The sequence below is a fragment of the Pseudorca crassidens genome, chromosome 14 (genome assembly GCF_039906515.1).
Source record: "Pseudorca crassidens isolate mPseCra1 chromosome 14, mPseCra1.hap1, whole genome shotgun sequence".
Classification (NCBI taxonomy): domain Eukaryota; kingdom Metazoa; phylum Chordata; class Mammalia; order Artiodactyla; family Delphinidae; genus Pseudorca; species Pseudorca crassidens.
In genome coordinates, this window is record NC_090309.1 from 36,643,949 (window position 1) to 36,658,875 (window position 14,927).

Consider the following 14,927-nt stretch of genomic DNA (forward strand, 5'->3'; position numbering starts at 1 on the left):
GGGCTCTAGGCGTGTGGGCTTCAGTAGTTGTGGCACACGGGCTCAGCGGTTGTGGCTCTTGGGCTCTAGAGCGCAGGCTCAGTAGTTGTGGCACATGGGCTTCGTTGCTCCGTGGCATGTGGCATTTTCCCAGACCAGGGATCCAACCCATGCCCCCTGCACTGGCAGGCGGATTCTCATCCACTGCACCACCGGGGAAGTCCCTGAATTTTTAATTTTATTTACATTTAAACTAGTTAAATTTAAACAGCCACTTGTGGCTCGTGTCTATCATATTAGATAGTAGAGATCTGGAGTTGTGAGATCCACAGTCTGGAAATCAGAAGGATCAAATGGTCTTCTCAAGCTTACCTCTGCACAGCACTCAATTTCACTGGGTATTAGGCTGCTTCTAACCATTGAGGCTCTTCATTTTATTTAAATTCTCAAATATGTCATTTTTCTGTTATTTGACCCCGAGAAATTTCCTTGAATTACATAATACCAGGTATACATTAGACCAAAGTTTTTCAAACATTAGTTGGCCATGGAATCAATTTCCTGGCTCTAACCAGCATTTTATAAAAGATGTAATACATTAGACAGAGTAGAAAAGATCAGCATGTATCACACTTAAAATGTTGTTTTGTAGGACTTGTGTTTCAGATTGTATATGTGGGAGTGAAGGTGTCTGTATGTGGATATGCCATTATTTAAAATGTATTTCTCATAGTGGGTCTAAGTCAAAAACGTTTGCAAAAAATGCCAAGACTGTACTACTAAATCCAGAGACCCAAGTCAGACCAAATTGGGAGAGAATGAATGGACGAGCCTTTCCGGTGCTTTAGGAACCTTTGGACACATTACTTAAAGCAAGCAGAAAAACTGGTATGACAGAGTGAAGTAAGTCAGAAAGAGAGAGACAAATACCGTATGCTAACACATATATATGGAATTTAAGAAAAAAAAAATGTCATGAAAAACCTAGGGGTGAAACAGGAATAAAGACACAGACTTACTAGAGAATGGACTTGAGGCTATGGGGAGGGGGAAGGGTAAACGGTGACAAAGCGATAAAGAGGCATGGACACATATACACTACCAAACGTAAGGTAGATAGCTAGTGGGAAGCAGCCGCATAGCACAGGGAGATCAGCTCGGTGCTTTGTGACCGCCTGGAGGGGTGGGATAGGGAGGGTGGGAGGGAGGGAGACGCAAGCGGGAAGAGATATGGGAACATATGTATATATATAACTGATAAAAAAAAAAAAAAAAAAAACTGGTATGAGCTCAGGCTGAAGTTTTGAAATCAGAACTTCTGTTAGTAGTACTGTACAGATTCGTGCAGCTCACACCATGAAAAACTTCAGAAATGTTCCTTCTTCATACATCTGGTGCTATTTGTTCTTCTGATCCTATTGTCAAGGGTGGTATGCATTTCCCTGTTCCATATGAGAAGACTGTAAAACAATTTACTTTGGCTTGGTATATTTTTTCTGTTCCAAAAGTATTTCCTTTCATTTAAGTTCAAAAATTCTTTACCGAATTTATGAAAATTTCAAAGACCCTTCGGAAAAGGATACGACACTCTATGTACACCTGATAAATATTTATTATCCCTAGTGCTTATTGTTACAGGTTCAGTTAACAGGGATGTGCCCCTTCAGATCTTGGTACCCCCTACAAGGCTGGGAGCGGAGGAAGGGCTGGGGGTGACGGGCTCACACTATGGAGACAGTGGGGGGTAGGGGAGTAACCTATCCTCTTTCTGAGGCCCACATCCAGTTTTAGATTCCAGCCTGAAAGGCTAAGGCTGGGACCCTGGGGTGGGGGACGTTTGAGGAAATAAGGCTACGAGCAGTACTCATTCTCTGTATCAAGTAGCCCTCAGCTGTCCGTGAGAGGCTGGGACACACTAGAATATGAGCAACACACTCAAATATTAACTCAGTTAATCCTCGTAACAAGTCTAGGTAGTAGCTACACTATTATTAACCTCATTTTACAGATAAGGCAACTGAGGTACAGAGAGGCTACATGACTTGTCCATACAACTAGTAAGTGGTAGAGCTGGATTCAAAACCGGGCAGCTGATTTCAGTGTCTGTTCTTCATCACTATCCACACTACCTCTCTGGGTTTATGTTCTTTTCCGAACTATTCAGGCATGGTGTCGAGCTAAAGAATTTTTTTTTTAATATCCTAAGCTGCCATTGTTAGTGACTAGTTAGGCTGAGAAACCTCCATTAATTTGGATCCACGTTAGATTCGCTAAGAGTCTTCATCTTGCCTACAGGTTTCTTTGCACCGACTGAAGAAATGTGTTCTTTGCAGCCTGAGACGCGTCATATTCACCCAGTTCTCGGGAAGGAAGGTAAGTCCCTAGCACCACCCTGTGTGAAAGGAAAGGCTCCAAGCACTGTCCACTGTTGAGAAAGTGAGCGCAAGAAAAGCAATAAAGCCTAGAAAACTGGGCGACAGGCAAAATCTCAATTGCCTTTACCAGGCACGTGGTAGCCCCTTCTGCAAGACAGTGGCCCAGGATCATTTTTCTGGCTGCTAGGGCAGACAGTGTCCCGGGCCCAGGAGCTACCTGCCTCGTTGGCAGATAAGCCTCTGGTTTTCCATTTGAAAACCACAAATATTATCACTCAGAGGAATGTCTGAGGTCAGTCGCCTGAATCCTTTCCATTGACAGGTGAAGAAAACCGAGGTCAACTTTGGAGACCAGACACGTGTCATGCAGGGGAAAAAGAAACTGAGATGTTGGGGAGAATATGTGAGGATTTCTGCCCCATTTCAGAATGGAAGGCTCTTCTGTGTTTAGTTTTGATTTTCTCCGTTTTCCAAATCTCCTACAGTGTTGATTATATTAGTCCAAAACATAGTCACTGTTCACCTTTTCTCCAGGCTCCATGTGATTCCCAATATACCTAAAGGCTACACTAGCTTCAAGTCATCTTGAGGTCCCAAACATCCTTTTCTTCCCACTCACTCTCATTTATTTCAGACTATGAAGAGAGAGCCATCCCCATTAACTCACGTGAACCAAAAAAACACAGTTGTTCTGTAACCTTGCCCCATTTATAACACGAGCAAGCCTCTATTGGGTCAGCCCTATTCTTAGATCTTTACAGACATAACTCATTTAACGCTCACCACGATCCTGGGAGGCAGGCACTCTCATGATCCCCATTATAAAGATGAGGAAGCCAAGGCACAGAAAGGTATGGACATGTCCTAGGACCCACAGTCAGTAAACATTGTTAGGGACCAAGAAGTTCCACAATGACTGGGTTCCTGAAGACCTGCTTAGAAGTCACTTTGGGTCACACCCAGTACTGAGTCCCGTACTCTTCCAGGTTCCAAAGCATGGCGCTTGGGCTGCTCAAGAGGAGACCATGACTTTCCCACCTGCCAGCTGCTGTCCACTGTCCTTTCTCAGCTCTCAAAGGGCCTGCTCTAGCCTCACCCCCATGCCCCAGTCTGCTATGCTATTTCTAATACATTGTGTTGGGAGATCAAACCACTTGGTAACGGCATTCTGAATTTCCTAAAAGGCATAATCAGTGTCTATTAGCTTCATTTCTCTCTGACTTGTAGTTCCATCTTGAAAAACTAAATTAGAAAACATGGCAGAGAGATGCAGTGGGAGTTTGGGGGCACTCCACGGTCTGGAAAGGTCGTGGACTTGAGCAAAGCCTTGGCGGCAGCTGCAATCAGTCACCTGAGACTTTCCCCACTCCTTCCAGGCGTTTAGGTTCTAGGCAGTTACCAGGGGCAGGCCTGCGGGATCATCAAGGTGTTTGCCCACAGAATCTCATATTCACTCACTTGCCCACAGGCAGAAAGGACTGCGCCCTGCCTCTGCCAGGGAACATGCCTGGAGTCACATAAAACTGGCATCCGTAAAATTGAAAATTGGCATCCATAAAATTTTATGAAACCATAAAATTGGTTTCTTCGACGGAAGCAATTTTAAAATGTTTACCCAGAGAGTCCCCAGACTCAGGAAGCATTTCCACATGGCTCAGGACTCCATTTCCCCTCAAAAGCTGCTCAGTGTGAGTCCAATCCAACCTGCACGTTCGCTTTCCTTCACTGAAGAGGCTCAACTCCTCTGCTTACAAGAAGTGAGCGTCTGCCCCGAGCCGACTATACCCTTACCTGGTACACTTACATGCGCATCAGAACAAACACTTCTGAGATGGGACTAGGCCGCCAGCATGGCCTCATTTCTATGGCATGTTGACTTGGGGAAGGGAAGAGTGGGAGAAATAGAGCCCTGAACCAGGGGGCATGAGACCCATAGTTCTTCTAATCTCTCTTTTGACAAACCACTCTGTGTCCTTGAGCAAATCACTTAATCTCTGTCTCAGTTTCCTCATACCACCTGCCCTACCTTTATCCATGACCTGCTGGATTAAATAAGTTTGGCTTTTGGAAGCATTATGAAACACTACCTACCCCCAACAAGCTACGACAAATGTTCTCTGGGTCCTTCCCTTCTCGGTGGCCCGAGTCACCGAAAGTCTGTACTTACACTGACTGCTAAGCCATAAGGATGGGTCATTCACTTCAGAAGCAGCAGCTGAAGGGGCTTGTATCTAAAACTAGAAAACCATGATCAGGAAATAAGTCCCTTCTGGGGCTGGTGGAATAAGGTAACCCCTCCTTCACCCCCACCCCCTGCCCCCTGTTTCTTGGCCATTGCCCCTCTCTCGGAGATAAAAGAATGCTACTAGACTCTCTATGGGGTACCACCAGCAGGTCAGAGCATCCACACTCCGAGCCACTAATCCCTGCAAAAAAGACTCCCTTAACCCCACCACCTCCCTCCCTGACTGATACGCTGAAGGCAATAAGCCAAAGGTACTCTCACCCTCAGTAGACTTTTTCAGTACCCACTTAAAAGTTAGTCCTCCAACCTTAAGGATCTTTAAAGACTCCAAATATCAAGCTGCTAAGACACTAGACAAACACTGTAGCTCATCAAAGTTCTAATAGGCCACCTCCACATGCCATTTTGGTAAGAAGTTTTGGTAAGAACTTTTTGGTCCCCCTCATCAGAGAGGTTTGGCTTTTTGATTTTTTCAGTGTAAATTCCTTTGGGTTTTTTGTTGTTGTTGTTGTTGTAATTTTATTTATTTATTTATTTAGCTGCACCACACAGCATATGGGATCTTAGTTCCCTGACCAGGAATTGAACCCGTGCCCCCTGCAGTGGAAGCGCACAGCCCTAACCACTGGACTGCCAGGGAATTCCTGTTGTAATTAAATGAACACTCGCAATCTTAAGTGGCAGACAGTCATCACATTTTCCAGAAGGAGAAATAGAAACAGCAGGGAGTCAAGTCACTTTGCCCAGAGTTTGCTGTTTTTCACAGCCTCAACAATGAGGAGCTTTGCTTCGGTGACTCAAGACAAAACATATGTCCAAGGCTCTGAATCCAGAATTATTGGAAATCTGGAGGGGGAGCCAGCTGAGGTCCTCACTCAGCTGAACCTGGCCATGTCAGTAAATGCCTCTACGCTGCAGTTTTCCCATCTGTGAACTCTGGGCTAATGGAGAAACCAAAAGAGGCTGAGGCTTTGGCCAATCCACAAAGACTACACTACAACTCAAGGGATGAAATGCAACTTCTAAGAGTCACAAAAAGCAGGCAAAGCTAAGTGAAGATGCTTCTTTCTCTCTCCTCTCTAGAATTCACATCTTCCCACAAATAAAGCCCCTTAAAACTCATAATACTCTACAATGTTCCTGACTATGGGGATTGACAGCAATCCGTCCCAAGTTCCCAGGAGAGGCATGTTTCTGGGCAATGAGCCCTGCACAACTATCTCCAGCCTTGTTATCCTTGGGTCCACTGACAACTCTTCAAAAAATTGCCATCTTCCTACCAGCCAAAGGGCTGAAACAGAGGCCACAGATTACAGGCGAGAATGGTCCAACAGGCAAAATTTAACCAATGCTCCCAGAAGCTTTTGGGCACCGTTGGCGGAGAAAATTGGGTGAGGATATTGGGGCGTGGTTGGAACGTTTTCCCTAGTGTGGGCAGCCAGAGAGTGTAAGGAGTAAAGTACAGGTGAGACCGCTGCCTCTTCCCTAACACACTCCCACCTAATGGTAGGACTGGTTCTTCCTAAAAGATGCAGTACCGATCCTTGAGAATGTCAGGTGTGCCCCCCGCTGACGTCTGCAAAGGTGTGGTCAATATGCAAAGCCTCCAGACGTTATTTTGATATTTAAAAAATGTTAAGAGCCACGAGCAGCCAATTAAGAATGAACTCTTAGGAGTATATGAGGGTGTATGAGTATGAACTAGAGTGCATTAGAGAGCTGGAGTCTCCCACTGAGCACTCGGCGAGGTGTTGACTGGCGGGGAAGGGAGGACGTTACCTGGCCAGGTCGAGGAATGAGTCAACTGTCTCTTTGGGGACCGGTGGGGGCCCCGTCTCCTCCAGACCCAGGTCGCTGGACTGAAGGGTCTGCGCGCCAGATCCAGGCTTGATGATGAACGCCAAAGCGACTGCGAGAGCCGAGGCGCCTAGTGTGGTGAGGCCGAAGTAGGCTATGGCGATGCCGCCCAGGCGCCCGAGAGAGCTGGCATCAAGGGAGGCGGCGCCCGATACCAGGCTGCAGACCACCAGCGGCAGGATGATCATGCGCAGCATGCGGAGCAGCATCTCTCCAGGAAAGGCCAGGTAGATGACCTGTGTGCGGTTCAGCTTGAGCCCACGCAGCGCCGCGCCCAGGCCGGCGCCCGCCACCACTCCGGACACTGTGAGCAGCACCAGCGCGTGGCGCCGTAGGAAGCCAGCGCAGCGCCGCGCGCGTCCGGCCGTGCTCCCCCGCGCGCCAGGCCCCGCTGCAGGCCCCGCCTGGGCGCTGTCTAGGTAGCCGTTGGTCTCGTTGCTCTTCTCCATGGCGCTACCCGCGGCTCCGAGCTGGAGGAGGCGGGGGACTGAGGCTCCGGGAAAATACGCGGCTCTCAATGAATGGATCAGGCGGAGCTGCCGAGGTCCGCTAGCTGTGCCTAGCGGGTTCTGGGAGCTAGCCCGCGGGGCTCTCCCGGTCTTGGCCCTGGAGCAGGTGCGGGGAGGGCCAGGAGAGACGCGGGAGAGCGGGCTGGAGCCCCGGGGTGAGTGGATCGCGCCGCGCCCAGTCCTGCACGGCGTCTCCGGTCCGAAGATGATGTAATGAGGGAGCTCGCAGTTGCGGAGGAGAGGGGGAGCTCTGAGAGACCTGGGCCGGCCCCCTTCACACCCACCGCCCCGCCCCCTCGGCTCTGGCCAATCAGCGCCCGAGAGTCTCCTCCGCGAGCCCCTCGCCCGGCTCCTGGCCACCGGCGCGGGGGGAGGGGCGGCCCGGCCCGGGACGCCTACTGAGGCTGCTGGGGTGCGGGTGTAGCCGGCCAGTCCCGGCGCCCGCAGCCTAGGAGGCCCCACTAACCGAGGCCCGCTCCCGGCGACCGCGGGGGTGGCGGGGCCTGATGGACAGCCAGGGCTCGTTGGCACCTGCCGGGGCCGCTCGGGCCGGCCGGGGTCTGGGCCCTCGGGGTCAGAGGGTCGGGGAGAATGTGGAACGCGGTGACGTTCCTTGTCCTGGGGGTTGGGGGAGGGGAGGGGTTGCCAACAAGGTTGGTGCTGTCGCCCCCGCGCGGCCCGTTTTCCGCCGGAGAGCCCGCCCGCCTCTCCTAGGAAGGGTCCTCGCGTGAGGGGATCCTGGGCGCGCTCCTAGGCGCGTGGCTTGGGGCCGCCGGGATAGGCCCTGGGTCGCCAGACAGCTGTCAGCGGTATGTGAGCTGAAGACCAAAACTCTTCGAGAAGAAACAGAGCTCTTACCACCACCACTTCCAGTCGCGTTTCTACTTTGTAACCTCAGCTGAAACACACAAGCCACTGGGTTTTAACCTTTTCCATCCCCTGGGCCCCAGCCATCGTATGAAAATAGTGCAGACAGCAGTTTAGCCAGGCTGAACAGATGGTTCCTTAGAAAATTCCCTGATGGTCCAGTGGTTAGGACTCCGAGCTTTCACTGCTGAGGGCTTGGGTTTGGTCGGGGAGCTAAGATCCCACAAGCCGCGTGTCTTGGCCAAAAAAAGAAAAAAAAAAGTTCCTTAATGTTCACATTAGATTCGTTTACTTTTTATTTCAAATTGTATTTATTTTAACATCTGTTCTGGTCACAGCAGATATGAGAGAAACCTCTGCAGAGTCGTTTTACTGTCACATTTATTAGATTTTCATATTTTTTTCATTCTGCTTTTGAAAGGAATTGTTCTTTTAAGACTTTTGTGAAAGGGAAGGCTTCTTATGTGTGGCCAACCGGAATTAAGGAGGAAGACAATTTACTATAGATCTCTTGCTGAAAAGGAGTCATCTTAAAACATGCCAGCACAGATATTTATGCAAATCAATACGCCTTAGTAAAGAACTTTAAGGAGATGTCCACATTTTGAGACAGTGAGGATTTCATGGCTTGAAGCCAGCCAGCCAGCTGCTGACTGGAGTTTGTAGGGTTTTTTTTGAGGGAGGGGGTACAAATCAGGTGAAGAGCTTACATATTTTTATCTGGTTTTGCAGAGCAAAAGTTTATTTCTTTGTGCACTGAAGAAAGAGGAATTTCTACAGACACACTCTGTGTTTTGCCAACCAGCCCCTCCCTTCATTTTGACTACCACTTTTATGCAAAGGATTTGCCATTTCCAACTGCCTGCTTTACATCTCCACCTGGGTATCCTGCAGGCGTCCCAACTCAACATGTGCAAGACTGAACTCCTGGGGGCCTTCCTCATGCCTGCTCATCCTGCTGATTCCCCTATTTTTGTTACCAGCATCATTGACTTCCCAGTCAACTCTGCTTGAAACCTCAGAATGACCTTTGATTCTTCCTGGTGTCTCCTCTCACCTGACCAATTCCCAAGTCCCACAGACACTCCTTGCGCAATATTTATCCCATACTCCCCTCCCATCCGTTCCCAAAGCTGCCATACTGGCTCAGTTCTTATTTCCACACTTCTTACCTCAACTGTCAAGATCTTCCCACCTCCAGTGCTCATCCTATATTTTGCCTTGCCCCAGGCCTATCTTCCTAATGAATAATATGCTTGTTAGGATTAGGTTGGGCTTCCATCCAGCAGGAAAAAAAAAAAGGCGCAATGCCTTCTCCCTTTGAGAACACTTCTTAAAAGTGGCACACACTATTTCCTTTCTATTTCATTCACCAGAATTCAGTCACATGACCACACCTAGCTGCAAGAGAAGTTAGGAAAGCTAATCTTAATTTGCACAGGCATGAACCCGGTTAAAAACTGGGGCTTCTGTTACCACAGAAGTAGGAAAGAATGATATTGGAGGACAGCTTCAGATCACTTCTTTTTTTAAAAAATTAATTAATTAATTAATTAATTTTTGGCTGTGTTGGGTCTTTGTTGATTGGCTCGGGCTTTCTTTAGTTGCTGTGAGCGGGGGCTACTGTTTGTTGCGGTGCACGGGCTTCTCATTGCGGTGGCTTCTCTTGTTGCGGAGCTCGGGCTCTAGGTGCATGGGCTTCAGTAGTTGTGGCTCGCAGCCTTTAGTAGTTGTGCCTCGCGGGCTCTAGAGCGCAGGCTCAGTAGTTGTGGCGCACGGGCTTAGTTGCTCTGCGGCCTGTGGGATCTTCCAGCACCAGGGCTCGAACCTGTGTCCCCTGCACTGGCAAGCGGATTCTCAACCACTGCGCCACCAGGGAAGCCCCAGATTACTTCTTGTTCAAAAGTTCTCAGGGTTCCCACTGAACTAAAAATATGCTCTTCAACCTGGCATTCAAGATTTACCATGATCAGCTCACTCTCCAGCCTTGTGCCCTCTATACATGCAACAAAAATGAGACTGTGCTGCTTCCACATTTTCTGGCCTCTGCATCCAGTTCCAGTTCAGATACTACTTCTCTCCCAAAGCCTTTCTTAACGCCTCTTTGCTCTAACTCTGCCTGCTGCCCATAGCTTTTTGGGCTGGTCCCACACACTTCACAGCTGCGTTAATAGTTAACCCTCAACTGGGAGTAGGGAACTCCCTGCACTGCTGGTGCTTTCATTGGCTATAAGTATGGTGCTGAGTGGGAGAGCAGTGTTTGGAGGTGCCTTATGCCATGCCAGATGCATCTGTCATTGAATTAGCAAAACCTCTCCTTAAGGAGGAGCTGGTCTCTTGGGACTTCTTTCAGGGACTGGCTGCCCTGTAGCAGTTCCGCCTACATATGAGGCAAACCAAGAAACAGGTGTCTGCTCCTGGCCTCCCCAACAGCTGGTAAAGGGTTTCATTTTCTGCCTTCTTTTTCTCTTTCTTTTTTTTAATCCCTCTCCTTTTGTTCTATTACATTTTCTTTGTCTTTTCATAATTTTACATGCCTCCTGCTTGTAGGGATTTAGTATCAATAAATCATATAAACTGACAAATAATATTTATATTATTAATAGAAACATTATTTATAACATAATAAATAAAATAAATAATTATTGATTCCTATATTTAGACACCTTCCCCCACTACACTCACAAGTGTTCTCTCTGGGTTCTAGATGTATAAGTACCAAATTACAGAAATACCTTAAAACTGGGCCAGTCTGACACCACTCACTATCACCACCACCATCATCTGATGCTTGAATCTCTCAATAGGTTGGAGTACTGTTCAGCGAGTATCTCCTTTCTTCTTCCTCCCATTTGGATGGGCGTGTACTTACCCCTTTGACTTTGAGCTTGACCATGTGACCTACCTGGCCAATAAAATAAGCAGAGGAGTAAAATGTTTTTGCAGAGTTGCACTTGGATTCCTGAATATCCATCACCCAGCGTGCCCCAGGTAGATGCTCCACCTTCATCCTGGCACCAGAACAGAGAGGAGTGTGTCTCAGACCAGCCCACAGAGGTTTGCCTTGCCCAGCCCCCTCACACCCCAGACAATGCACAGCCCCATGAGTCAGAAAAATAAATACTGTTGTTGAAACCCACTGAGTTTTGGAGTCATGCATTATTGTGGCAATAGCCGAGTAATACAAGTCCTCTCTTCAACATCTATCCCAGTTATCTATTACCATAACAAACCACTCCAAATGTTGTGGCATAAAATAACAACCAGTTTCTTATGATCATATATATATTTTAAATTTAATTAATTAATTATTTTTTGGGTGTATTGGGTCTTCGTTGCTACGTGCGGGCTTTCTCTAGTTGCGGTGAGCGGGGCCTACTCTTTGTTGCGGTGCGCGGGCTTCTCGTTGCAGTGTCTTCTTCTTGTTGCAGAGCACGGGCTCTGGGCGCGCGAGCTTCGGTAGTTGTGGCTCGTGGTCTCTAGAGCGCAGGCTCAGTAGTTGTGGCACATGGGCTTAGTTGCTCTGTAGCATGTGGGATCTTCCTGGACCCGGGCTTGAACCCATGTCCCCTGCATTGGCAGGTGGATCCCTAACCACTGTGCCACCAGGGAAGCCCTGTGATCATAATTTTGTAGGCCAGAAATTCAGAGAGAACACAGCAGAGGTCCCCATCTCTGCTGCATGCTGCCTGCAGCCTCAGCTGGGGTGGCTTAATGCCTGGAGGTGCCTGGGATGGCTCAACTGGGGCCATATTCACTGTGATCCTTGGTTCTTTTACACATTGCAACTAATGAGGCTGGACTGTCCAAAATGACTCATTCACACTCCTGGCACCTAGGCTAGTGTGGTTAGAACAGCTGGGGCTGGCTGGATATCTCATTCATCGTGAAGAAGAATCAGTTTCCCTCATTAAAGCAATGATATGGATTTTTTACTTACGCGGTGATAAGAATGGTGTTTTTCCTACCTTGTCAAAGTGACTGTTTATCACTCCCAATATACTTGTGTATCGATGGATATTATACATGAAACCGAGCAGGACCCTGTGAGGCTCCTGGGCAAAAAAGCCTTTCTGTGTCCCCCATTTCTTGATAACAGGAAATAGGCTTCCTTCAGCCTCCATGACCTTCCCTGTGTTCCAAAGGGCAGGTTTAAACAGTTGCTAATTAGGGAAGGGAGGGGATGTGGAGACAAGGGAGGAATAGTCAAGAAACTATAGAGTAGCCTTGGGGCAGGGTCCCGGTTCCCCCTCAAGGGATACACGTAACAATATCTTTGAGCTGCTTTACAGATACTGAAACCTCCACCAGGTGGGAAAAGTTAACAGTATGCTGCCCACAAGCAGGTAGACTCCAGACTGGTTGGAACCAGAAGGTTGATGTTGCCTGACTCCCACTTACCTCACCACCAACCAATCAGAATGTCCACGAGCTGATCACGCCCTCTTTGAGCCATTACTATAAAACTCCTCACTACCCCCTCCAGGTCAGGACTCAGAGTTTTGAGGGCGTTAGCCTGCTGCGGCCCCCTTTGCCTGGCAAAGTAATAAACCTATTCTTTTCTACTTCGCCCAAAACTCTGTCTCCAAGATTTAACTCAGTGTTGGGGTACAGAGGTTGGATTCGGCATCATACACACATGCTGGCTTCTTCTGGTAAAGAGATTATCTCTGTTCTAACTTTATATCTGATGACAGTTTCGTATTTTCCACATTATTTCACTAGAATTGCTAGTGGCATCAAGCATCTGGCAGGAATTATTTTCCGCCAATGAATGGGCTGAAAAAGGAAAATTGTGTCCTTCATCACAGGCAAATTTGGATTCTAGAGTGCTTCTTTACCTTGACTAAGAGACACCAGATATTTTAACTAACGACTATATTAAAAAGGTTAAACTTCAGCTTAACTCTTTCCATGTTAGCAAAACACAGCTTTGCAGAAAATGCAATGTGATTTTCAAAAAAAGAATATTTGCTTTTCACATAGATTACCTAGCAGAGCAAGCAAGGTGAAATTCCAAAATAATAAACAGGTTCTTTTTCTCCCATGATGGACAACTTAGTTCAAAGTGGCATACTGGAATCGAAGTGTGGGTGACTTTACAATCTGTAATCCTCTGGGCTCCCCTCCATATCATCTCTACCCACCAAAAAGAAAAAAGAAAAAAGGGGCCATAAAGATGTCACTAGAACCGAAAGGTCAGGCACAGACTCAGATAAACAATTTGAGTCAACACTAAAAGGGAATTTGGTCAGAGTGGGAGTAAAAGGCAGTGTGAGGCAGAAATAAGATGCCTGTTTCTATGGTTTTAGAGAAAAGCTAAGGCTCTGTGAAGGACATTTTCTACTGAGAGAATTGGTCAAATAGGAGCATTGAAAGAGATGAGTTAAAAGACGGGAAGAAAAGTTCTTTTGCTGTCTGTTTTGTGGGCAAGGGTTCTATAAGCATAGAGGTTTATTTCAATGACATTAACCAGAGGCTTACTGAGTTGCTTACTAAGAGTAAATCACCCTGAAAGGCCCTTAGAATGAAATACAAAAAAAGGGAGTACGGACTACTTAGGGAGCTGACTAAAATGCACATTCCTGAGCCCAGAGGAGGGCCTAGAAATCTGGATTTCAACAAGCCAATCCTTCCCTCCCACATCCCCCTACCCCCACCCCAGATTATTCAATTCAAAAGTATTTATGAGGTCATTGAATTAACAGAATTTGGAATTAAAGGGAAGTCCAAGATAAAGTCTAGGACTGGGCCTTCAAAACCTGCCACTCAAGTTCTTCTGAGTATAATGTTAAGGGGTAAGAAGCAGGTGGGATTAGAGGGGAGGGGCAATGGTTAGGGTACAATTAGAATGAGTTATAGTTCTCCCAGCAATTTATTACTCCTGGCACAAGAATTCCCTGAAATCTGTTTGGGAAAACAGCCATAGACAGGTGAAAAGATAATTAACCTTCCAGGTAGAACTCAGTGATCCCCAAACGTGACTCTCATCAGAGTCATCAGAAAGAGTTTTAAAAGGATAGATTCCTGGGCTCCAACCCTGGAAATTCTGTTTTTTGTAGCTCTAGGGTAAGACCCAGGCATCTATTTTTTATTCTTCCTGTTAATAGATTAATGAGATATAACAACTAAATGCAATGGGATCTGGATTAAAAGATAATTTTCAGACAGTTAGGCAAATTTCATGTAAACTGTATGTTGAACTTAATGTTGAGTTTGTCAGGTGTGACAACAGTGTTCTCAATACTAGGACAATGGCCTCCTTCTTGGGAAAGGATGGAGAATTATTTAGGGGTGAAGTGCCAGGGTGCCTGCCCACCACTCTTGGATGGCTTGGTAGAGGGGAAATGTGTATATAAAGAGAGAATGTATCGATAGTGTGGGAGGCAAGAGGTTAACAGCTGGTAAAACTAGGTGAGGAGCATACGGGTGCTCACTGTTTTGTTCCTGAAACTTTTCTGTAGGCTCAAATTTTTTTCAAATTTACGAAACGTTAATTTTTTTTTTTTTTTTTGCAAGAGAGAATAAACAATGGAAAGGAAAGCCTCCATCCTTCACTTTGTTGCACAACAGATTGAGCAACCTTAGTAGGAAGGCATGGGTTACAGGGGCTTGGAGCAGAGAGGTCACTGTGGGCTAGCACTGTGGTTCTCCACTCATTCTCTGCGGCCACATACATGACAAGTGATGCTTACACACAATGCCCACAGCCACAGGTGCACCTCGACTTTGACGTAGTTCCTGGCTACCAACTTGTAACACAACAGATTTTCCTACTTAAGAAAGAATGCAAGTAAGTGATATTATCCTAGGGATAATTTTGAATTACTCAAATTTATTTTAAAAATAATGTCTGAACTTCTCTACTTTTGTGTGGAAGGTGTTTGAAAATTCAATAAATCACTCTGAAGTACAAAGAAAATGTAGGTTATTTGCTATCTATAACTGATCTAATCTTTGTCATGGGCAGTCACAGCATTGGGTCATTGCAGGGAGGAGAAAATGGCTTTAACTTGACAGTGAATGTAATGGAAATCTTAACCAGTTTAAATAGCCTTGTGTGGATAACTCAGTCTTTTGGTAAATACTCAGAAA

The 14,927-nt window shown here is 46.8% G+C and overlaps 1 protein-coding gene across 2 annotated transcripts in view; it reads right to left on the reverse strand.

The window, feature by feature from the left end:
- SLC1A4 (solute carrier family 1 member 4) overlaps positions 1–14,927 on the reverse strand; it is a 91,230-nt gene that overhangs the window by 17,738 nt on the left and 58,565 nt on the right. The window contains exon 2 of one of the 2 annotated variants that reach the window (XM_067704889.1): positions 10,738–10,843. Coding sequence is in view for 1 of the 2 variants with exons in the window: in XM_067704888.1 (XP_067560989.1) it covers positions 6,379–6,905 (527 nt within the window). In the remaining variant the exon portion in view is untranslated. Of the gene's footprint in view, positions 1–6,378; positions 7,211–10,737; positions 10,844–14,927 lie in introns of those variants that run through there. The other variant, XM_067704888.1, reaches the window with a different exon arrangement.